This window comes from Pelodiscus sinensis, chromosome 10 (genome assembly GCF_052426305.1).
Source record: "Pelodiscus sinensis isolate ZL-2025 chromosome 10, ASM5242630v1, whole genome shotgun sequence".
Lineage (NCBI taxonomy): Eukaryota > Metazoa > Chordata > Testudines > Trionychidae > Pelodiscus > Pelodiscus sinensis.
In genome coordinates, this window is record NC_143061.1 from 25760065 (window position 1) to 25784250 (window position 24186).

The window sequence follows — 24186 nt, forward strand, 5'->3', positions numbered from 1 at the left end:
ACTGTGAAGTACTAAGAGAGGTAACAGGCTGAGAGATGTTGAAGCTCCACACTCTGACCAGGGTGCTTAAAAGGAACAGACAGGGAGGGGTTGAGCCATAAGAGTAACACACTTGAGCGGGAGTGTCGCAAGACACCTTCTGCGTGGCTCACCGGGGGAAACAGCTTTGCAAGGCTCCAATCTGCGGCTCCGGGCAATCCGTCACCTACAGTAGAGCACCCATGGAGACATCACTTGAAGAAGAAGAGTCAGTTCTCTTAGCTCCTTTCAAAATTCCAGTCATAGTCTACAGTATTCCACTGCCTCATGATCTGGATCAGTGTTACAAAAGGTTATAAGCTAGCCTCCTGAGATGATACCATATCCCGCGACTCCAGAGATTATTGAGAGAGAAGGGATGGTGAAGTAAAATTAGGAGAAGCATGTGAAGAGTATTACAGTTTTTGAATTAGACCCCAGTTCTGGCATGAGCTCTGTGTGAATAGCTTAGTATATTATATGGTAACAAATACAGAGCATTTGCATGGGTAGAGGATAAAATCTGAGGCTATGTCTACACTGACGTTATTCCAAAATAATGTAGTGTGTATCTACAGGGCATCCCCGCTATAAGTCGCCTCAGTATACATCCGTTCTGCACTAAAGTCATTGACGCTTGTAGGAACTGATGCGTTATAAGCCCTCCCATTCCTTGCTCTTAAGTTGCGCAAAAAGACCAAACAAACCCTAATTTGTGCAAATGGAAGTCAGACGCAGGAAAAAAATTCCCCGCTTTAAGTTGTTTCACTATAAGTCCAACTTTTTGGAAAATATCTTAGACTTATTGCAAGGACGGCCTGTATACAGCAATCCCATTATTTTGAAAAAAATTGAAATAATGGGCTTCTTACACTGACTTCTGTAAACCTCATTTCATGAGGAGTAAGGGAAGCCAGGGGAAGCATGCTCTATTTCAAAATAACTGCTGTGTAGACAGCATCAAATGTCGAAATAATCTATTTCAACTTAAACTATGCAATTAGCATAGCCCAAGTTGTGTAGCTTATTTCAAGTTTAGCCCTGCTGTGTAGGCATGCTCTGCCTGAATGTGATATTTCTGACTGATATAAATAACTCAAATATTATTTTGAAAACGTTGTACTTGATTGAGAAATATGTTTATTTTTAAAAATTAACTGAAAATTCTTCTCCCCATCTGGACCTATATACCAAATATATGTATTTTTAAAAAGGAATAAAAAAATCTTGTCCTAATATGTGGATTATAATAAATACTGATGAATTGAAATGAAACTAGCACTAGTGCAGACATTAAAAATAAGTACATGAAATGAAGGTATTTTGTTGATAAAAATTCAGGGCACTTTGGTACTTAAAACTTAACGTTTTGTGCTAAATAGGTTGTATTTCATCCCACAATATTTTTAAAGATTCCCTAAACAGTTTAGCCTACCCATGTTCAAGAGGATAAACAAAGGTCAATGTATACTTTTTCTCACATCTGTCAGAGGCAGAGGAAAGAAAATATACCCCTCGAATACCAAAAGTTTCTCCTCCCAATAAGACAAAGCTAGATAAGAAGGAAAGAACCCTGCAGATGTATTTTCTCAAAAAAATCTGTTGGAGAAAACAGGATTGATGGGTATGGAGGATCATTATGCTGACTTACCTAAACCAAACTTAGAAACCTTTGCAATTTACCCATACCTAATTTATAGTGCATTATTCTAGTGTTGAGGCTGAGTTATGTATTTTATAGGCCATTTTGCAATGAGGAAACTGGTGCATTGAGTGTTTTATATATGTAGGGAGGCTGATTTACTGCATGTCCTACAGGTAGTCTCACTATGCTTAGATGTGTGTGTTTATGTATTTTACTGCTTTTTTAGTCTTTCAAGCAGGCCATGAGGAAAGTATTATTTCAACTGGGATCTCACAATTTAACAAAGTAAACTTGAAAAACGTGAAAGTTTTATTTGGCTGATCCTTTATGTATAACATTCACCTAGCTACACAGAGGTAAAAATAGACCATTCTTCTCTTTACTTTCATTTCCATGACTTTAGTTTTATATATTTCACATACAGTATGGTCAGTAACTGAATCACAATGTATTTTCTGAAGTTTCAGTGGTACCCACTTGATCAGCTGCTGCTCCTGTCAGATATTATTTTATTAAGCTTTCAATTGTTATTCTTCAGTCCTGTGACTCTCTGTGTGGGGAACACAAATAGTGTCAGTAATGCTAGAACTATACATAAACTCTGGGAAGGTATCCATCTTGTAGACTGTTAGAAGAGGTGCTTAATTTTGCCTTACCCTGCTGTAGTCCACACACCACATGCACTTATTGGCTTTTTGCATAGGCAGCTCTCTTCTGTTGGCGTAACATAGGTTTGGGGAGCTTAGAGTTGAATACACCTCTTTGTGTGTATCCTTGAGTTATTTTCACAATTCCATAGTCCATATACATTTCTTAGACTAATCTTTTCCCCACCTTCTCTGTGTACAGCATACATCAGAAAATCTGTTTCTCTTTCAAGGTCATTTATCCCCAAACTTACCCAGAGCAACCAGCTTTGCCCGCCCCATTCTGTTAACTATCCTCTTCCTCATTTGCAATCTTCACTTCACTTTTCTCCTTGTGCTTATCAAAAAAGTGTGTGTGTATCTGTTTATTTAATGAGTTTCTTATTCTACCTCATACCTTCTCTTTCCCTCACAAAAGTAAAATGTAAAAAAGCTGGCCACTATCCTACTACCTCTCAAAAATAAGAAAAAAAGTAATGTTATGTGAAAGTAGCTTTTCACACTTCTGTATAATCATTAAAAAGTTCAAATGCAGGAGGGCAAAATCAATTTAAATGTAATGGAGACAGTTCTCACACCAAATGTAATCAAAAGACATCCTTTCTTCCACACAACTCTACTTTGCAGGGGTGGTAAGTATAAACCAACAGCAGCGTCAGCAAGGGATAACTATTTGACAGAAATGGCAAAAAATACCTTTAAAGATGCAGACACTAGAAGACATAGCAATAGAATCAAATAACAGAACCTCCTGCACTCCTGTACTGAGGGAATATTATTAGCTCCATGCTCGGCACTTCGGGATTTACCTTTTATTTCTGTTAAGGTAAATCTTTAAACTGAAAATAACTGTTGCTATTGCCAGCCCTGACTCTATAACCACATAACTAGTTTTGGGATTCATTTTCCTCTCCATTCATGTGTATAACTTGCAATGATATAGTAAGGGGAGTGATGGGGTCATATCAAGAAGACAAGCTATGTTTCAGAAACAGAATTCAGAAGGGAATATAAGGTTTTAATAGTCATCATCACTATTTCACTGTCCTATTGCCCGAAGTAATGACCATGATATTATACTCTAGCTAGTACTCAATTGCATGGTAAGAATTCAGTTGAATTTCTTTGTTTCTTTGGCCTCTGTACTTATTTGCTGTGAATAAAAACATTAAAAAGTGAAAAATTCTGGTTTTGTGAGAGTTCCAGAATCAACAGTTCATAAATCACAATTTGCTAAATAAAACAGTCCACTTGGTTAATTGCTACTGGGTTTACACTTACAAATAGTGGGTTGATGGGCAAAAACTTTTGTTTGTCTGGATATTATTTCTTCTTCTATAGTTTTATTTGGGGTTTTAAAATAGATTGGTATGCCCAGAAGTAGAGAAGAGCACTCTTCTCTCCACTTTGCCAAGAATGGTCAATCACATTTATCAATGAAGTGGTGCAAAATGAACATTATTATCATACCGAAATCTTTCACATTCAGCCTTTAATCTCTGTCTATAGATTATCTACTAAAAACTTTTCTTAAAGAATTCTATAGACATGTTTGTACTGAAGAAGTTAAATCTGTCTCTGTAGACAGTTTAGGACTAGAGAAAATAAATAAAAACAGTACCAACTAGAAGTAAAATATCACCTTTTTCCTCCAGTTATCTTCATTCAGAATCTTCTGTCTTAATGCTTCCTGCAGCTGCTCTGTTCTGTTCTGATGAGAAATCAGCATCAACTCCCTAGAAATCATAAAAAAAAAACTATAGCTAAAAGAGGTACTTTGCCTAGCCCTAGATGAATTTTCTTGCAGTTAAACTATTTGCAGTAGGCACCTTCTTTTCTGTGTTTTTTGGTACATAATACAGTGGGGACCCTCAGTCCCAACTGGGGCCTCGAGGAACTACAGTAATCGCTATTTATATAATACTATTGTAGCTCTGTCATGTGCCTTTTTTTATACACAAAACATTATAACTTTTTACAGTTCCACATCCCTTGATATAAGGTGCAATTATTTTAATATTTTCTCAAGTTGATTTTCTTGATTACAACTGATATAATAGAAGAAAAAAAGCTGTTACAGTTAATTGAACTCAAAACATTACTATGATCATTACAATACTGCAACAAGTTTCGAATCAGCAACACTGAGTAAATTCAGAACTAACTTAGCTGATATTTACCTAAAAGGAAAATATTCTTAAATGATGCCAGTAACTAATGTGAAATACAGTTGGTAAAAAACTGTTACTCTCTTTTCTTTAACTGTTGTTCTTCAAGATAGTGATAGAAATGTAGCCGTGTTAGTCTGGTGTAGCTGAAACAAAATACAGGACTATGTAGCACTTTAAAGACTAACAAGATGGTTTATTAGATGATGAGCTTTCGTGGGCCAGACCCACTTCCTCAGATCAAATAGAAAAAATTCTTCCACTATTTGATCTGAGGAAGTGGGTCTGGCCCACGAAAGCTCATCATCTAATAAACCATCTTGTTAGTCTTTAAAGTGCTACATAGTACTGTATTTTCTTCAAGATGTGTTGCTCATGTCCTTTCCACATTAGGGCTACGTCTACATTGGCCCCCTATTACGGAATAGGGATGCAAATGTAGCACTTGGGAAGAGGCAAATGCGCGGGGGATTTAATTATCCCCCGCGGCATTTGCATTTTCATGGCCGCCGCTTTTTTCCGGCTTGGAGATAAGCCGGAGAAAAGCGTCCAGACTGGCGCGATCCTCCGGAATAAAGCCCTATTCCGGAGGATCTCTTATTCCTCTTGCAAGTAGGAATAAGAGATCCTCCGGAATAGGGCTTTATTCCGGAGGATCGCGCCAGTCTGGACGCTTTTCTCCGGCTTATCTCCAAGCCGGAAAAAAGCGGCGGCCATGAAAATGCAAATGCCGCGGGGGATATTTAAATCCCCCGCGCATTTGCCTCTTCCCAAGTGCTACATTTGCATCCCTATTCCGTAATAGGGGGCCAATGTAGACGTAGCCCAGGTGTGTGCACTTTAGGAGGAGGTTTGGGAGGAGCAATTGGCTGTGATATTACGAGATCAGATCTGGGAAGGGTGTGTATGGCAACTGGGTCACGAATGACACATGCAAAAAAGTGCAGAACCAGTGCTGATGTGGCCATGCAGAGTCTATAAGAATAACCTCTACATTGTCCCACTTGACTTTCAGTAAAATCTTGTGCACAAGAAGAATGGGGGGAAACACACAAAAACAAGGCAAATGCCCAGATGAGTTAAAGTACTCCCTGGAAAATTTCAGAGTATCCCAAAGGTGAATCTACCACTTCCCTCCCTAGCTTGTTTCAATGATTAATCATCCTCACTGTGGAAAACTGAATCTGTTTTTAGTTTTATCCACTTTTTCAAAAGTGGTTTATAATTCTGTCTGTTTTTGTGAGTCCACCTTTAGTTGCCTTGGAGCTGATCTTATAACATGCTGAATACTTACTGCTCTAAGACCCTAATTCAGGAAAGAATTTAAGCCCAGGTTTAAGTCCTCCCTATTCATAGCATTTGTAACATAGTGTGGGTGCTGTCTACTGTTGTAATCCTATGTTCGCTCTGGTGTTGCAGTCACTGTTTGTCTTATGGGTTATATGTGATCCTACTGTCCTATCCTGCTCTGTAGTGACGCTGGGTGTGGGTGTGCCTCAGTTTACCTGGCCCTGAAGCACTAGCTGCATGAGGAGTGGGAGGCTGGGTGTGACTCACTGGGAAAGTATGTGCAGTCTCTCACCTCCTGAGGCATAGGGGACAGCACATCAAACCTTGAGACTGGAAGGAGGACAATGGAGGAGGCGGGGCTGCCTCGGGTATAAGTGAGAAGTGGCTGTGGGGATGAGGCAGAGTGAGGATGTTTTAGACCAGGGGTCTCCAAACTTTTCTGCCCGAGGGCCGCATTAACTATCAAACAGCAGTTCGGGGGCCGACTACACACTTGAGGTCCAAATAAAAAACAATCAAAACATGGATGTTGTTTTTAATTATTTATTTAATATTATTTTATTCAGTTATTATTTAATAACACATTGATACACTACACATGAACACCTGTATTAGTGTGAATGGTGAAATTGTTTCCTGGATGCCAAAATAGAGCCCAGCCCACTAGTGACCTCATGAGAGAGCTAGCCAATAGGATAAGAACGCACTGGCCAATAGGGAGCAATTGTCCACGCCAAGTCCCAACCCCTCTTGCTGTGAGGGACGCGCAGAGCCCGGGCTCGGCCGTCGGTCCGCAGGGCATGTGGCCGTCCGTTGGCGGCTCCGATCCCCCGCACCCCCGGCCGGGGAGTCTCGCTGCCCAGGGCAAGGACTGCGCGGGTCCAGAGTCCCTCCTCCGTCCCGCTGGCTCCTCTGGCTTCCCTCTCCTGGCTGCCTGCCCAAAAGAAAGTGAGTGCCGGCCGCCCCTGTCCTTCCGGCCCCTCCCCCTTTTGAGCCGGCACGCACGGGGCGTGCCGCTCACCCTGGCGTCCCTGCCCCTTCTCCTCCTGGGTCCTGCCGCCTTCCTCGCCTGCCGCGCCTGCGGCTGTGCGCCCTCACTCCCCTCCCCGTGGGCTTTCCCCTGGGCTCCGCTGCGCTGCGCCGCTCGGCGCTTCTCCGGGGGAGGGGCTGTCAGTGTGGGGAGTTTCTTCCCCGCCCCAGCTCCGCGGCGCTGCGCCGCTCGGCGCTTCTCCAGGGGAGGGGCTGTTAGTGCGGGGAGTTTCTTCCCCGTCACAGTCTCCACGGGCCGGATGAGAGGGCCTCGTGGGCCGCATCCGGCCCGCGGGCCGTAGTTTGGAGACCCCTGTTTTAGACCAAGGAAAGGAGTTAAGCCCCTTCCTCCTAAGAGGAATAAGGTTGCTCCTGCCTTCGCTCCTATGCTACGCTGTATCTCTGAGAGACAATTAAAACCTTCTACTCTACTGGCCGGCTGAGAGTCACATCTGGCTGGAGATGGGGGTACAGGGTCAGGGGTTTCCTCGACATGCCATCACAGCATTACTTTTGCAAGTGCTTAATTTTAAGCATGTGCTTAAGTATTGCCCAGAATAGGGATGCTATCCTGAAAACAGCTATTGGTGCTTAGCATCTCTGAAAATAACAACATTGGGCACTGAAATGAACATGCACACAAAATTAAAATTTACTTATGAAAATCTGGGCTTTATCTACTTTATGCTTCACTTTTCATGTCTGCAAAATAACTAGGGGAAAATAATAGTTAATTGCAAGGAGTGATAGAAGGGTTAATTAATATTTGAGGTCCTTGGATAAAAGATGCTCTAGGGCTGGTTCAAATCCCACTCAAATCAGAAGGAGGTTTTCTATTGATTTCAGGAAGGCATTGGATGAGGTCTAATAAAAATGTCAGGTATTATAGATATTTCCCAGCATTGTTATAGTTGGCATACTAACGCAAACAATTTAAAGTATTAGAAAGATTAAAATGCTCTGGGACCCTGACCCTGAAAGTTTTTCCGTTAAAAGCATTTGCGCAAAAGAGCATCTAGATTGGCACAGACGCTTTTGCGCAAAAGCACTTTTTGCGGAAAAGCGTCCGTGACAATCTAGACACAGTTTTGCACAAGAAAGCCCTGATCGCCATTTTCGCCATAGGGGCTTTTTTGCACAAAACACTTTTTAGCTGTCTACACTGGCCCTCTTGCGCAAATACATTTGTGCAAGAGGGCTTTTTCCCAAACGGGAGCAGCATAGTATTTGCGCAAGAACACTGACAATCTTACATTAGATCGTCAGTGTTCTTGTGCAAATTCAAGCGGCCAGTGTAGACAGCTGGCAAGTTTTTCCGCAAAAGCAGCTGCTTTTGCGGAAAAACTTGCCAGTCTAGATGCAGCCATAGAGTTACCGGTACTTTGCTAGTACACCGGATGAAAGTGCAGCATTATTCCACATAGGTACAACTTTCAAAATGCAGTATTTTTTGGCCAATAAAAGGAATTAACACCCTCTTTTGCTGTTTGGAAGCTACAAGAAGGTTTAATAAAAAGTGATGACAATTCTCAAATTACATATGTAACTTTATTAACCAATGGAACTTATTGCCATGGTATTACTGAGACCAACAGTTTAGTAAGATTCGTAAGGATTGGCTATTTATCTAAACAAAAAAAAATCATCAGAACAATAATGAAAATCCTAGATCTTTGGAAGGCTAATTTTCTTACTTCTAAGGCTACGTCTCCATTTGCCACATTGGAGATCGATCTGGTGTTCAATTTAGCAGGTCCAGTTAAGACTCACTTAACTGAACACTGAAGGCAGTTCTGGTTGGTGCCGGTACTCCTTGCAGTCACGAGGAGTAAGGGAAGTCAATGGGAGCATTTGCTAAGGAAGAAAATTTTCACTGTGAAGAGGTAATTGTTTAACTGCCCTCTATATGTCTATGATGTTTCTTACTCCTTTCTTTGGCCACGTCTACACTAGACTCAGAGAGTCGGGTTAAGGTACGCAACTCCAGCTAAAATACGTAGCTGGAGTTGGCTTACCTTAAGCCAGCTTGGCACTGTCTTCACAGTGGGAGACCAACAGGAGCAAATGCTCCCATCAGGTCCCCTTACTCCTCACAACTGTGAGGAGTACCGGTGCCAACTGGAGCCACCCATAGCATTTGATTTAGCGGGTCTTATCTAGACCTACTAAATCAAATGCCAGAAGATCAATCTCCAGCACAGCAAGTGGAGATGTGGCCTTTGAAGCATCTGATACTAGCCATTAGGATACAATATCCAGTATGGCAATTTTTATGCTCTTGTAATCCATTAATTAGGTATCTGTAACACATTCCTACCATTCGTATAAACATTTATTGTATTAAGAGATTAAAGAAAAATCTATAAAACTAAATAATTTAAGGCTGTGTAACATGCTTAATCAAAACAAGACATTACTGGTCAGTGTATTATGGAACATATCTAACTTCATGCTAACTTTTTGTTTTCATATATTTTTAAAATATTAAGCCAGTTTACTGGAATATAAACATAGTTTTAATTAAAATATTGTTTGACATGGCTCTTCTTTTTCTTTGTTTGTTTGGGGGGGTTTGTTGTTGTTATGACTCTTCAGAATTTGAACTATAACAAACTCATGATTTTTCTCATTTTTTTGCAATGACAAAAAGTAAGCATTACTTACAAACAATACATAGAAACATTCTTATTCCATGACAGAAACAAGACTGATACAACTATACAACATTTTGATAACATCTTGTTTTTCTTCAACTGCTTCTAAACTAAAGGTGTTCTTTAATTTCAATGGCAATAAATGTAAATATCAATGATTAACATTTTTGGTTTAAAAACACATTATGCTATTTTATAATAGTATAGCATGCTCTTTATGTTAGGCAGATAATACACGTGATTTTATATTTTTTTTATAAAATAAGGAAGTTTGAAGATTTGACTTTTAAGGGGCTTTTTTATTTCAAGGTATTCTCAAAAAGAAAACTAGGCAGAAAATCAGGTTATGCAAAACAACTCGTGGTGAGTCATTTCTGATTACCTTTCTTGTTTTAGCATTACCACTTCTTCCTCTCTCTGTCTAAGAAGAGTTTTAGTTGTTTCCAGTTCATTTTCTGAGTAACTAGTTCTTCTTCTTAGATCTTCTTCTTGCCTTTCTTTCTCTGTCATGTCTTCCTGTAAACGTTTGCATACTTGTTGGCAAACTAATAAAGACTCTTCTTTTTCTTTAAGATCTTTAGTAAGTCTAAAGAATAATAATAAAAGAATCACTAAAACATCACAGCTGAATGCATTTTTCTTTATAGGTAAAAGAGAATATTATTATACAAAAATAAAAAATAAAGGAAAAAGAATGCAGAACATCTTTGTGAACCTAACTAGAATGATGAAATACAATTAAGAAAAAATATAAACTGAAAGTACCAAAAAGATTTGTGATTAAAAGAGCAATATTAAATTAAATTAAAAATAATCTGACCCCCTTTCTCACCTATAATGCATTTGTACATAAAATATAAACAATTCTGAAATAAACCTGGATTTAGATATTCCATTTTCATACTCCAGCTTTTGAAGTTCACTGTGACAGATATCAACTTCCTTTGATTTCATCCTAAAATATAGCAATTCATAAAGTTTCCATTAGCCCTAAGAAATCAAAGCTTTTATTCATTAAATGATTTGTACTTCATTTATTTAACTGATTCACACATTTTATTTCAGTTGAATATCATTAAAAAATTCCCACCAGGAAGATTTATTAAACTGGTGTTGTCACGCTCTCTGTATAGCTCTGTATACATATATACACTGAACACATAGAAGCATATTTAAACCTGCCTTAAAAAAGCCTAGCAGCAAAGCATATGTGTGACTTTAAATGCATGAGTAGTCCTGCTAAATCATTGTAAATTTAATGGCAAGCGTGCTTTGCTGGAATCAGTGACTTAAACCAGAACTAAAGTATAAGTTTTTGTAATGCCCTCTGTCTAACCCCAGTTGATTCAAGGTTCTTAAAAGTGTTTCTGCATAGCACCTGAAACTCAAAATAAGATACTCAATTTGTGCTACACAAATTGCGTAGCATATTTCGAGTCTATTTCATAATAGGCTATTTCGTAATTTGGCGCTGTCTACACAGTGCTACATTTCTAAATAAAGCACTATTTCAAACCATCCTTTACTCCTTGTAGAATGAGGTTTACAGGGATTGTGAAATAGCGCGTCCACTACATTTTGAAATAGCAAATGCATTCAAAAGGCGCGGGGTAGCTATTTCAAGATACTGGAGGTGGTCTCATTCTGGTTCTTAGATATTTAGTTTGGATTGGTCCTCCTTTTAGCAGGGGGTTCACCGCAATGATCCTCTGAGGTCTCTTCCAACCCTATTATTTTATGATTCTGTGAATCAGAAAGAATAATATGAGAGTCTGCAAATATCATTTTACTTTCACAATACAATTTTTGGTTATTGTTTATTAGCTAGGGGGATAGCTCAGGGGTGTGAGGGTTAACCTGCTACCCCCAGGGTTATGAGTTCAATCCTTGAGGGGGGCCATTTAGGGATTGGGGACAAATCTGCTAGAGAGAATACTCAGCCCTGCTGAGAGGGCAGCAGACTGGACTCAATGGCCTCTCAAGCTCCCTTCCAGCTCTATGGGTGTGCCTAGACTACAGGGCTTTGTTGACAAAACCATACCTGTGTCTACACTACCGCCAAGTTCTGTCAACAGAACTTGGCAGTTTTGTTGACGGTGGTAAACCTCATTCTACAAGGAATAACGCCTTCTGTCAACAGAAGGCATTTTTGCATCTACACTGTCCTTTGCGGCTACACTATCATGTTGACAAAGTGGCTTGCTTTGTCAACAGAACTGGATGTAGTCTAGACGCTCTTTGTTGACAGAAGCTTGGTCAACAGTATCTGTCAGATACTGTCGACAAAGCCTCTGTCGACAAAAGCCTGTAGTCTAGACGTACCCTATGAGATGGTATATCTCCATATTAAATTAAATCTACTTGCGTGGAGGAGATTTTCTTGAAAGGGGATTCAATAAACAGAAAGACAAAGAAAGGGGCAAGGTACTTTGATAGGGTGGCTAACCCTTAAAGAGGTGTTGGTTTCTATAAGAGGCACTAGAACAGGGTATGACTCTCAGGCAAGCGACCTACAAAGTGGAAATCCATGGGAAGTATATGAGTCTTCTGCAGAAGACCCTGGGTTTGGGGGAAGGGATGATTGCTGGACTGTGCTTATTTTATGTGGAAGAAATAAAGCTGAAGTCCTGAGAAAAGGGCCTGAACCAGAATCTGGACATGGTCTCACCCATTCCTAGGCTGAGGGGGCAGGCCAATAGCCACAGAAAAACTAAAGAGAGAGGTTAAGAGTGATTAGGGAAGGAAAGAGGGGGGAAACAAAGAGGGGAATGTGTAGACTCGGTGAATTAAGGCTGACCTGAAGAGATTGTGAAGGAGGGGAAAGAAGTGGAATAAAGATCCAATTAATAGAGAGGAAAGATGTCCAAAGTAAAAACTGCAGCATATAGTAGACCGATGTTGTATATTATCAGTGTTCAAAGATCCCAGCTGCAACTCTTAGACTTTACTCCTGATGACTTTAATCTATGGCTAGGATTTCTCTCTTACTTATAATTACACAGGTGATGTAGGCTGCCCCAAACAAAGAGTCCTTAGAGGCTCTCTCCTGAACAGTTCTGAGTATGAGAAGGCAGGTGGAGGGAGGGAGAAATGCCATCTGGGTCTCATCTTCCTCCTCCTCCCCGCCATGGTGCAACCACACTTGTGCAACTGCTTGTCTCTGCTCTTGAGAGTTGGTAGCTCTGGGTTCCTAGGCTGTGTCTAGACTGGCAAGTTTTTCTGCAAAATCATCTGCTTTTGCGGAAAAACTTGCCAGCTGTCTACACTGGCCGCTTGAATTTCCATAAAAGCACTGACGATCCCATGTAAGATTGTCAGTGCTTTTGCGGAAATACTCTGCTGCTCCCGTTCGGGCAAAAGTCTTTTTCCGAAAAACTTTTGCACAAAAGGGCCAGTGTATACAGCAGAGATTTGTTTTCCGCAAAAAAGCCCCGATCGAGAAAATGGCGATGGGGCTTTTTTGCGGAAAAGTTTCCTGCCAATCTAGATGCACTTTTCCGAAAATGCTTTTAACGGAAACTTTTCCGTTAAAAGCATTTCCAGAAAATCATGCCAGTCTAGACGTAGCCCTAGTGTATTATCATCAACATCACAGGAATCACCAATCACTACCACAACAGGCATCAAGTATTGAAAGTACAACCAGAAAGATGAAGGACTGAATGGTCATGGAGACTTTACCATCCTCTCCATTGTAAAAGGGAACCTTTCAGAACATGCTTAAGGCAGAAAAGATTTTGGAGGACTGAGCCGAAGTTTGTGCTTAGAGGGGACTTCGGTTTCCAGTGCAACTTGATAACTTTCAGGAATACTTAATTAACTTCTAAAAGATTCCTAACTTGTTATTTTTTTAGCATATTTCCCTTTATCACACATAGGGTATGTCTACACTACCCCGCTAGTTCGAACTAGCGGGGTAATGTAGGCATACCGCACTTGCAAATGAAGCCCGGGATTTGAATTTCCCGGGCTTCATTTGCATAAGCGGGGAGCCGCCATTTTTAAAACCTCGCTGGTTTGAACCCCATGCAGTGCAGCTACACGGGGCACGAACTAGGTAGTTCGAACTAGGCTTCCTAGTTCGAACTACCGTTACTCCTCATTTCACGAGGAGTAACGGTAGTTCGAACTAGGAAGCCTAGTTCGAACTACCTAGTTCATGCCCCGTGTAGCCGCGCTGCACGGGGTTCAAACCAGCGGGGTTTTAAAAATGGCGGCTCCCCGCTTATGCAAATGAAGCCCAGGAAATTCAAATCCCGGGCTTCATTTGCAAGTGCGGTATGCCTACATTACCCTCCTAGTTCGAACTAGGAGGGTAGTGTAGACATACCCATACATGTCAAAGGCCTAATGACAAATGGACTTTACAATATAGTGTTCAGTACAAGATCAAGGATTAACAAATCCTTCTACAGAGTGAAGCAAACAGACTGAGCGAGCCTTGAGTAGAAGAGAAAGAAAAACTCTGTCTTTGGAATGGCAGAGTAAACATACTGCCAACTCAATGGAGGAAAACAAATTCATCCTAAATTATATTCACACTAACCTCAACAAACTTCAGTCAGGAAATAAACTTTAAATTTGCTCAGCAAAAGTGCCAAACACAGAACACATATATGCTAGATGGAGTAAATATATTCCAAACGGAGTTAGACATGCAAGCGAAGAAACCCAATTCATCTTAATAAATTATAGGACCAAGTAAATTAAACACATTAATTTTTATTAAAATACAGTCATTGATATAGTACTATTTTTTAATTATCTCAGCTTCTCAAGAAAAGACAACACAAAAGGGACACCAATGCATTGACATTTTCTTAGTAGCTCAATTCACTCATGGCTTAGTGAACTGAGCATTGCACTAAGAAATGTGATTGAGGCTACATCTACACTACAGTGGGGATGAATGCTATAAGATCAATCTACTGGTGGTCAATTTAGTGTGTCTAGTGAAGTGGTGCTATTTGGGTGATCTAAGATGTAGTGACGTATTTTTTGAATAGTTGATGTTTGTGGTGGGAATTATGGTTGAGTGTTTTGGGAGGAAGCTGTTATGTTTTGGGTAAGCACATGTGAAGAGGGTGAAATCATGGTTGCAGGTTGCATGGCTTGGGAAAGAATTAATTAGCAATTTCCTGTGTTATGTGGTTTGGTTAGTGGTATGTGCACTAGAGAAACCTTAATTACTTAATGATTTTGTTAGAGGAATTTTTTTAAAATAAAAAAATCTATATCAACTCTGACAGCTGAGTCGATCATATGTATTCCGGTCCTTGTGCCATGTTATAAAAGCCCAAAGTCTTCCAGAAGTACTTGGCTCTACACAATACGGCAGTCCTTCCTCATGGTTCCCTGGTCAAAACTCAGGTTCTCCCCATGCTCCTTCTTAATCACAGCCTTGCTTCTTCCCATGTCCTCCTGTAGTACTCTTCCTGGACATGACTTTCTCCCCACATCCCTGCTCTCTTACCATCTCCACTCAGATGCCCTCTACATTTTCACTCACCATTAGTAGTATTACAGATGAACCAACATAGGAACTAAGGGGAGAAAAACAGGTATGTGTGTGATGTGGGGAAAGGAGTTTTGATGGCATATGAGTGGGATATGTGGAAGGATGCCTGAGATAGGGAGTCATTCACCTCTGTTTTGGGGCATTGATGCACTAGTCAGTGCTTTTTTTGTGACGGTACACACCGGTACGGTGTACCAGCACCTTTTTTTGTGAGCACTCTTGCCGTGCTGCTTTCTCCGGCACAACCCCGGTCCTGGGAGCACTCATGCCGTGGTGCACAGCTTAGCTGGGCTGGCAGGAGGGACTGAAAAGCAGCATGCGGCTCCACTGTTGGAGCAGAAAAGTATCACGTGGCTCAGCTGGGCTGGGAGAGAGGGCTGAAAAGTGGCGGGCGGCTCAGCTGGGGGGCAGAAAAGCGGCAGGCAGCTCAGCTGGGTTTCGGGGGTGGAAAAGCGGTGGGCAGCTCAGCTGGGCTGGGGGGACTCAGTGAACCAACACTAGAGGCGTAGTGAGTTGCCCTGGGCCCAATGCTAGTTGTGGTGAGAGCGGACTGCATGTTTCACAGGCCCACATGACACAGAGCAGTGAGCCGGGAGTTGGGCCATGTGCTGCTTCCCTGTACACACTGCGAGCTGAGGCAGCCAGGCCAGAGGCAGGAGCAGCCACTTTAAAGGTAGGCTTATCTTACCTGTCCCATCCCTCCAGTGCCTGGCTCTGCAGGAGGGGAATTAGGTGGGGGGAGGATGTTGGGGGTGCCTGGCTCTGGAGGAGGGGTGGGAGCATTGGGATAGGGGGGCTAGGGTGCCTGGCTCTGGGGAAGGAGTGACTGCATTGGAAAGGAGGGGGGTGGAGGAGAGGGTGCGTGGCTCTGAGGGAGGGGTCAGTTTTGTGATGGTACACCCCTATTTTCCCAGCATATCGTAAATGAATGGCATTCCCCTTGGGCGTACCGGCACTTGGCTTCCAATTGAAGCCCGCTTGGGATACATGGGTATTAAAGGGGCCACAACCACATTTCGGTCCCCTGGTGCGGTTTTTTTTTGCTCAACAAATTATCCCTGGAGTACCGGCAACTTTTTTCTTACAAAAAAAGCTCTGCCCCTGGTAATATAAGAGAAGTATCTAGCAGCCCTAGGTATGCTGATGCCTCAGTACAGAGTCGCTGGGCTCCTTATAAGGCTAAGTTTTGCATTCACATTCCAAATTCTTTAAAACCTTGCACTCCCTGCCCTCCACACTGCCAGTCACTCCCTGCTTCATTTGGGGGAGACAAAGGACAAGACAGCAGGGAAGGGAGTGGGGAAGGCTGCCTGAAGGTTGTTTCTTTAGTTTCAGGTAAGAAATATAGCAATATTTCAAGAAAGCAGCATTTTTAAATCTTTCCTCTGAAACCTTAGTATATCTTTTAAGCTATGTCTACATTACAACGTTATTTCAAAATATCTAATTTCGAAATAGTTATTTTGAAATATCTTATTTTGAAATAATGCATCTACACACAAAATGCATTTCAAAATAGCTTTTTGCTATTTCAAAATAGAGCATCCACACTGATTGGACACTGAATCGCATTTAAGGCCAGCTGAAACTGGTTCCAGTAGGGCATCAGGTCAGAAGTTACCTTGTGGCCAGGGCAGCCAGCAGGGCATCCTGGGAAGGACTAGAGGCCCCCTATTTCAAAATAAGCGTCTACATAGCGCTTATTTTGAAACAGAAATTTCGAAATTGGCACTATTCCTCATGGAATGTGGTTTAACAATTTCAAAATAAGCCCTCCACTATTTCAAATTAATTTAAAAATAGCAGTTGGCTTGTGTAGATGCTAGGAAAGTTATTTCGAAATAACAGCTGTTATTTAAAAAAAAACTTTGCTGTGTAGACATACCCTTACTAAAAACTTCTATGAACAATTCAGTTGTCCTATGACAAGTTCCTGTGTCAGAGATTGATATCAATCATTAAAGTATGAAAAAGAGGGATATTAGTCCTGCTTTAAATATATGTCTACACAAAGAATTTTACAAAAAATTCCGACTCATAGGAGCCCTAGAAAAAATTTCCATGGTTACAGATGCAGTGTAGCTGTAGCCATGCAACCTAAAGAAGAGACAGTGTATCTCAAAAGCATGCCTCCCTCACAAACAGAAGCTGGTCCAATAAAAGATACTATTTCATCCACCCTGCTAGCTAAACCTGTCTACACTGGCCGCGAGTATTTGCACAAGAACACTGACGTTGTAATGTACAAAATCAGTGTTTCCTGCGCAAATACTCTGACGTGCCCACTCAGGGACAAGTCCTCTTGCACAAGTGTTCTTGCGCAAGAGGCCAGTGTAACATCAATTTCTTGCGCAAGAAAGCCTGATGGCTAAAATGGCCATTGGAGCTTTCTTGCACAAGAGAGCGTCTACACTAGCACGGATGCTTTTGCGCAAAAGCAAATCTTTTGCACAAAGGCACATGCTAGTATAGATGCTCTCCTGCACAAATACTTTTAACAGAAAAACTCTTCCGTTAAAAGTATTTGCGCAAAATCATGCCAGTGTAGACGCAGCCATAAGGTTTACAGAAGGTCTTCTAATAGAGCAGATTGAAATTCTCTAGTCCAGTACCCTCAGGACCTGACTGATGACGAACCAGAGAATTTGCAGATCACGGGAGGTGAATATACTCTAGCAGCATTGCCAACTCTTCCACTGCTTACTGGGCTCTTAGAAGATATTTAGGGGTAAGTTAGAACTAATTAAGAGCACAGAACAGAGAGCCAGGACTGGTGGTTATAAACAAACTTTACAGAACAATGGGAAACTTGGTCATACTAGGGATGTTAAATAACGGTTAACTGACTAGTCGAATAACCTCATGAATTCTTATCGGTTAGTTGACTATTCTATAGGCCCCATCAGTGGCTCTGGCAGCCAGGGAGCTCCAGCCTCACTCCTGAGGAGCACCCTGCCACTCCATGCTGCTGCCTCTGTATCAGCTTGTAGACACTGCAGCGGTGGGAAGCAGAGCACCCCAGCCCCCATGCAGGCTGGCTTGGGAGATGGCAGTGGAGTGGAGCAAGCTACTGTGTAGCTCTGCTTCCCCATGGCTCTTGCTGCTGTGGTGAGTGTAGGGGAGGGGAGCCCACCCTTGCTGTTGGCCCCAGCCAACACAAAGGCCTACCGGCTAACATGAGTATGGGGAACCATAGGACAGTTGGGTGGCTGCTGTGGAGCTCCCCAAAGTGCATGGTCAGGGGCAGCTGTGATGAGCCATCCTATGGATAGGACAGCTCTGCACACACCTCCCCCAGGCCACAGGGACGTGCCAGCATCCAGAAGCTGCTCATTGAGCTTCTGATGGTCATACTAGGGACATCCAAGCTGGTTTTAAATTGCCTGGGTGCAGCAGGCGGGGCCAAGGGATGCATGGGGGAGGAAGGAGCGCACAGGCTAGCAGGGAGAGCCAGAAGATGTGTGGGGAGGGTAATGTGGTGAAACTTCTTTCCCTGGAACCCTACTAGAAGGGGGTGCCTGCTGGCTCACTAGGAGGATTTGAGGACTGGCATTGGCCCTCAGGTAAACTGAGCATGGGTATGTCTACACTACAGCGCTAATTCGAACTAACTTAGTTCGAATTAGTTAATTCGAACTAAGCTAATCCGAACTAACGCGTCTAGAACTAAAAACTAGTTCGAATTAGCGTTTTGCTAATTCGAACTAGCGCGTCCACACTGATTGGACGCAGGGGGACATTTAAGGGCGGCTGAAACCGGTTCTGGCAGGGCATCAGGTCAGTAGTTGCTTTGTGTGGCTGCTGTCTGAGGCTATCTGAGGCTCGTGCTTAAAGGGACCCCCCCGGACAGCCGGTTCTCAACTTTTCCTGCTTCCTTGCCAACCTCGCCGAGGGACAGCAAAGCGTTGGTCTCTGTGCCCATCTGTGTCGGTGCTTCCCTTCGGGGATGCCGCCGCAGGTGGCAACATGGAGCCAGAGCTCGCCCAGCACCTACTGGTGCACTTTCTGGACTTGCTGCTGCAAGCCTGCCACCAATGGCTCGAGACTGCCTGGCACCTCCTGGTGCACGTCAGCCCCCTGCCTCTCCGCCTGGCCGCCCTGGGGGCCGTGGAGGAGCCGCGGCGGCGCCCCGGCACCGGCGTGCCCTACCACGTCTGGCGTCTTGACACCAGCACCAACTGGTGGGACCGCATCGTCCTGGAGCGCTGGGAGGACCGACAGTGGACCCAGAACTTCAGGATGAGGAGGGACACCTTCCTGGAGCTCTGCGAGTGGCTCGCCCCTGCCCTGCGCAGAAGGGACACTCGCATGAGGCCCGCCATCCCCCTCCAGAAGCGGGTGGCCATCGCCCTCTGGAAGCTCTCCACGCTAGACAGCTACCGATCCATCGGGAACCAGTTTGGCGTGGGGAGATCCACCGTCGGAGTGGTGCTCATGCAGGTACAGCACTCGCCGGCCACTGCGCCGGAGGGGGAGGGAGGCTGCGAGGAGGGGATGTGCCGCCCCAGGGACAAAGGGGGGGACGGGAAGAGGCGAACGCGCCCCGCACCGGAGGGATCAGTCTGTCCCGGCCGTACTACACGCCGCCAGGGGGGTTGCTTCCGGGAGTGGGGCGCGGGGCACTGCCAGGGCACGAACGCTCCCAGCCACCCGGGCGCCCCACTGATTGCTGCTTTGCTGTGTCTCTCTCCGCAGGTGGTCAAGGCCATCAACCGGGTGCTGCTCTGCAGGGTGGTCCGCCTCCCCGACCCGGACGCCGTCATCCGGGGATTCGGCGCCCTCGGCTTCCCCAACTGCGGGGGGGCCATCGACGGGACGCACATCCCCATCTGTGCACCGGCCCCCTCCCGTTATGTGAACCGCAAGGGGTACTTCTCCGTGATCCTGCAGGCCATGTGTGACCACCAGGGACAGTTCACGGACATTAATGTGGGCTGGTCCGGCAAAGCACACGACGCCCGGGTGTACCGCAACTCCTCCGTGTGCCAGCGGCTGCAGGACGGGACCTTCTTCCCCGACCGCCACATCAGGGTCGGGGACGTGTTCATGCCCATGTGCCTGGTGAGGGATACCACCTACCCACTGCAGCCGTGGCTGATGAAGCCCTACACGGGGCACCTCAATCCCTCCCGCCAGGCCTTCAATACCAGGCTGACCAGGGCCCGCATCGTGGTGGAGGGGGCCTTCGGGCGACTGAAAGCCCGCTTTCGATGCCTCCTCACCCGTCTGGACCTGGCCGAGCACAACATCCATCCCGTGGTGGCAGCATGTTGTGTGCTCCACAATTTGTGTTAGCGAAAGGGGAGGCTTTCCTGCCAGCCTGGATGGCTGAGGCTGACCGCATGGCTGGACACTACGGTCAGCCCCGCACCGCCGTCATCCGGGAAGCCCAGCGGGGGGCCGTCCGGATCCGGGAAGCCCTGCGGGAGAGCTTCCAGGTGGAGGAGGAGGACTGACCTCTCCCTTGCATGCCCCACTGGGGCCTTCTTCCACCCTACCCCCCTTCCCCTTTCCCCTCCCTACCTACTGTCAAATAAAGACACCTATTTTTCAAACAAAAACGTCTGTTTATTTCACATAACTGGGGTGGGGGGAGGGAGGAATGAGGGTGAGAGAGGGGAGGGGGAAACCTGGGACGAGGGAGCTGGAAGGGGAGGGAAGGGAGGAAGGGAAAGGAAAGCTCAGGGGTGGGAGTCCGGCTGCCTCTCCCGTCTCGCAACACTGCAGGTCCGGGGGCGTCGGTGGGGAATGGTTGTGGAGGGTGGGGCAGGAGGGATGGGGGGTGTGGAGGAAGCAGGAGCGGGAGCAGGAAGGGGAGCAGGGGGAGCAGCAGGGGAAGCAGGAGGGGGAGCAGGAGCAGGAGCAGGAGGAATTGGGAAGCAGTCGAGCAGGCTCTGGAGGTGGCCTCGCAGGGCACGGCCCTGCTCCTCCAGGGCCTCCAAACTCCTCCGGCGCAGCCTCAGGTCCTCCTGGACCCAGTGGTCCTGGAGACAGAGCTGTTACTCCAGGAACTGGAGGTGCCGCCTCTGGTAGTCCTCCTGGTTCCTGGCTCTCCTGCTTGCCCGGGCACGGGCAGCTGCTGCAGGCGGGGTGGTGCGCCCTGCAGGCCCAGGTGCTGCGGCTGTGGTGCAACAAGACCAGCGGTAAATTACCCCAGGGGCCCAGGTATGTGAAACCCAGCTCCCTTCTGCAAGGCCAGGGCCCCTGCAGGATCCCCAGCTGCTGCTCCGTGGTGGGCAAGTCCCAGGCACACGGTCCCGGGGCTCCCTCTCGCCCCAGCCCTCCGTACACATAAGGGGAGCACGATGGTACTCACAGGTGGACACCTCTCCGGCCTCGGACGACACAGGCGAGCGGCTCTGTGGGGTGCCTCGGGGGTCCCAGGTCCTGGGCAGGCTGCCGGCAGGCTCCTGGCTCTCGGAGCCCTCCTCCTCGTCCTCCGTCTTCTGGTGCGGTCCCTCTGCCCCGGGGTCTATCACGTCCTGGGGGGCAGGGACGACATGAGCCCCCAGGAGGTGGTCCAGAGCCTGGAAGTGGGGGCAGGCCTCCGGGTCGGCCCCTGGCAGGCAGGCCCGGGAGTAGGACTGCCGCAGGTCTTTGATCTTGCAGCGCACCTGCTCCCGGCTGCGCTGGTGGCCCCTGGCGGCCAGGCTGGCAGCCATGCGGCTGTAGACGGCTGCGTTCCTGTGGCTAGTGCGGAGATCGTGGCCATTGGAGGCTTCCCCCCAAACCTGGATGAGGTCCACGATCTCCGCACTTGACCAAGCGGGTGCCCACCTCTTGCGTCCCTGGGCAGGCTCCTGGGAGCCACCAGGCTGGTCCTGGGGAGCAGTGGAGGGCTGGGTGGCATCGGGTGGCTGGCTCATTTTGTGGCAGGTGCAGGGTCTGCTGGCTGGGTGCTGGCAGCCTTGCAACTGGCACAAACTGTGTAGCCAGCCCGTGGCCCTTTAAGGGCTCCGGGGCCGGGAGGGGGGCAGACAAGTTTGCCTGATGTTGGCCAGAGTGGCCACCAGGGCAAGCTGGGAAGGGCTAGCCTCCCACTAGTTCGAATTAAGGGTCTACACAGCCCTTAATTCGAACTAGCTAGTTCGAACTAGGCTTAATCCTCGTAAAATGAGGTTTACCTAGTTCGAACTAAGCGCTCCGTTAGTTCGAATTAAGTTCAAACTAACAGAGCGCTAGTGTAGCGCCTATGAAATTTAGTTCGAACTAACGTCTGTTAGTTCGAACTAACTTTGTAGTGTAGACATACCCCATGAGACTTCTGGTGTACACATAGCCAAGGTTCAATTCTCAACACAATTCTCAAGATGCAATTTCCTATGTCTCTGTAACATTTTACACACATGTGTACATGTGCCACTTGTATGGAGATGCTATCCATCTGGTAAACTGCAGAGCCACATAATTCATGGATTTGTCATGCACCTCTGAAAGTCTAATCTCATCTTTGCCTGTCCATTAATCAGCCTTCCCTGATCTTAGTGTATCTTTCCAAACTTCTGAGTAGCTCCAAACAACTGCCAGTTAAAAACACATGTATACCTGTCAGAGAAGCATGTCTTTCTCCTCTCAGGCATATAAAAATTCTCCCTAACATTATAGCAAGATTCAGGCTTGGACCATTAACATCTTTTCTATACTTAGAAATACTACAGTTGTAAGTTCCATTACCTCAACCCCTTACATTGAGAAATGAGAACATTATTTCCTTTAGAAAAGGGAAATTTCCAGCTTCCCAAAAGGACCATGGAATAATTTCTTATCCCAACATAAAATAATTAAAACTCTGGTACTTATGTCACAGAAAAAGCTATTTTAGGTGACTGTTAGATGTTTTCATGAACTCCCTCTGAACAGTGTATAATTGGATTCACAGTAGAAATAGTACCAGTACAAATGGTCTGGTAGCACTTTATAGACCAGGGGTCTCCAAACTACGGCCCGGGGGCCGGATGCGGCCCGCGAGGCCCTCTCATCCGGCCCGTGGAGACCTTTTTGTCTACGGAAAAAAAATTACAGAAATTTCGGAAATTTCACCATTCACACTAATACAGGTGTTCATGTGTAGTGTATCAATGTGTTATTAAATAATAACTGAATAAAATAATATTAAATAAATAATTTAAAACAACATCCATGTTTTGATTGTTTTTTATTTGGACCTCAAGTGTGTAGTCGGCCTCCGAACTGCTGTTTGATAGTTAATGCGGCCCTCGGGCTGAAAAGTTTGGAGACCCCTGTTATAGACTAACAAAATAGGTAGATGGTATTATGAGCTTTCGTGGGCACAGCCCACTTCTTCAGATGACCAGAGTTAAGAGTTTAGGATGTACAGACCCAAAATAAATAGGAGAGGGGAAGGGGAGGAGGGGAAGGGAAAATAGGGAAGGCGGGTGGGAGACAAGGGATGCAAATATGTTACAGAGGCTCAGGAAGTTCTTATCTGCATCGTTTTAACTACACAATCTTCAGATACTTACTGATTCCCTCTAGCTCCCTGTCTCCCAGGGAATCAGTAAGTATCTGAAGATTGAAACAGAAAACAGGACTATGTAGCACTTTAAAGACTAAAAAGATGGTTTATTAGGTGGGCCAGACCCACTTCCTCAGATCAAATAGTGGAAGAAAATTGTCACAACCATATATACCAATTTTCTTCCACTATTTGATCTGAGGAAGTGGGTCTGGCCCATGAAAGCTCATCACCTAATAAACCATCTTGTTAGTCTTTAAAGTGCTACATAGTCCTGTTTTTTGTTTCAGCTACACCAGACTAACACGGCTACATTTCTATCACTATCTGAAGATTGGGTAGTTAAAATGAAGCAGATAAGAACTTCCTACGCCTTTGTAACATATTTGCATCCCTTGTCTCCCACCCCCTTCCCTATTTTCCCCTCCCCTATTTATTTTGGGTCTGTACATCCTAAACTCATAACTCTGGACATCTGAAAAAGTAGGCTGTGCCCACGAAAGCTCATGATACCATCTACATGTTTTTTTAGTCTATAAAGTGCTACCAGACGATTTGTTGTTTTATTCCTGAAATAGTTCTTCTATAAAATATGGCATATATAGACTATATTATGATAGAAGATAATAAGTTTGATTTAAACTAGTTCAAGATGGTCTGACTAGCTCATCCATGGCTTGATCAAGGCCCACTGAATCCATAGAAAGATTATACAGGTTGAACCTCTATTCTGGCACCCTT

At 45.0% G+C, this 24186-nt stretch overlaps 1 protein-coding gene across 8 annotated transcripts in view; it reads right to left on the reverse strand.

Moving 5' to 3' along the window:
* LEKR1 (leucine, glutamate and lysine rich 1) overlaps nt 1-24186 on the reverse strand; it is a 159988-nt gene that overhangs the window by 27923 nt on the left and 107879 nt on the right. For all 8 annotated transcript variants that reach the window (XM_075937767.2, XM_006123470.5, XM_025184862.3 and 5 more), the window contains 3 exons: nt 10329-10406; nt 9834-10037; nt 3953-4046 (listed from right to left, as the gene is read on the reverse strand). In XM_075937767.2, coding sequence (XP_075793882.2) covers nt 3953-4046; nt 9834-10037; nt 10329-10406 — 376 coding nt within the window. The remainder of the gene's footprint in view (nt 1-3952; nt 4047-9833; nt 10038-10328; nt 10407-24186) is intronic.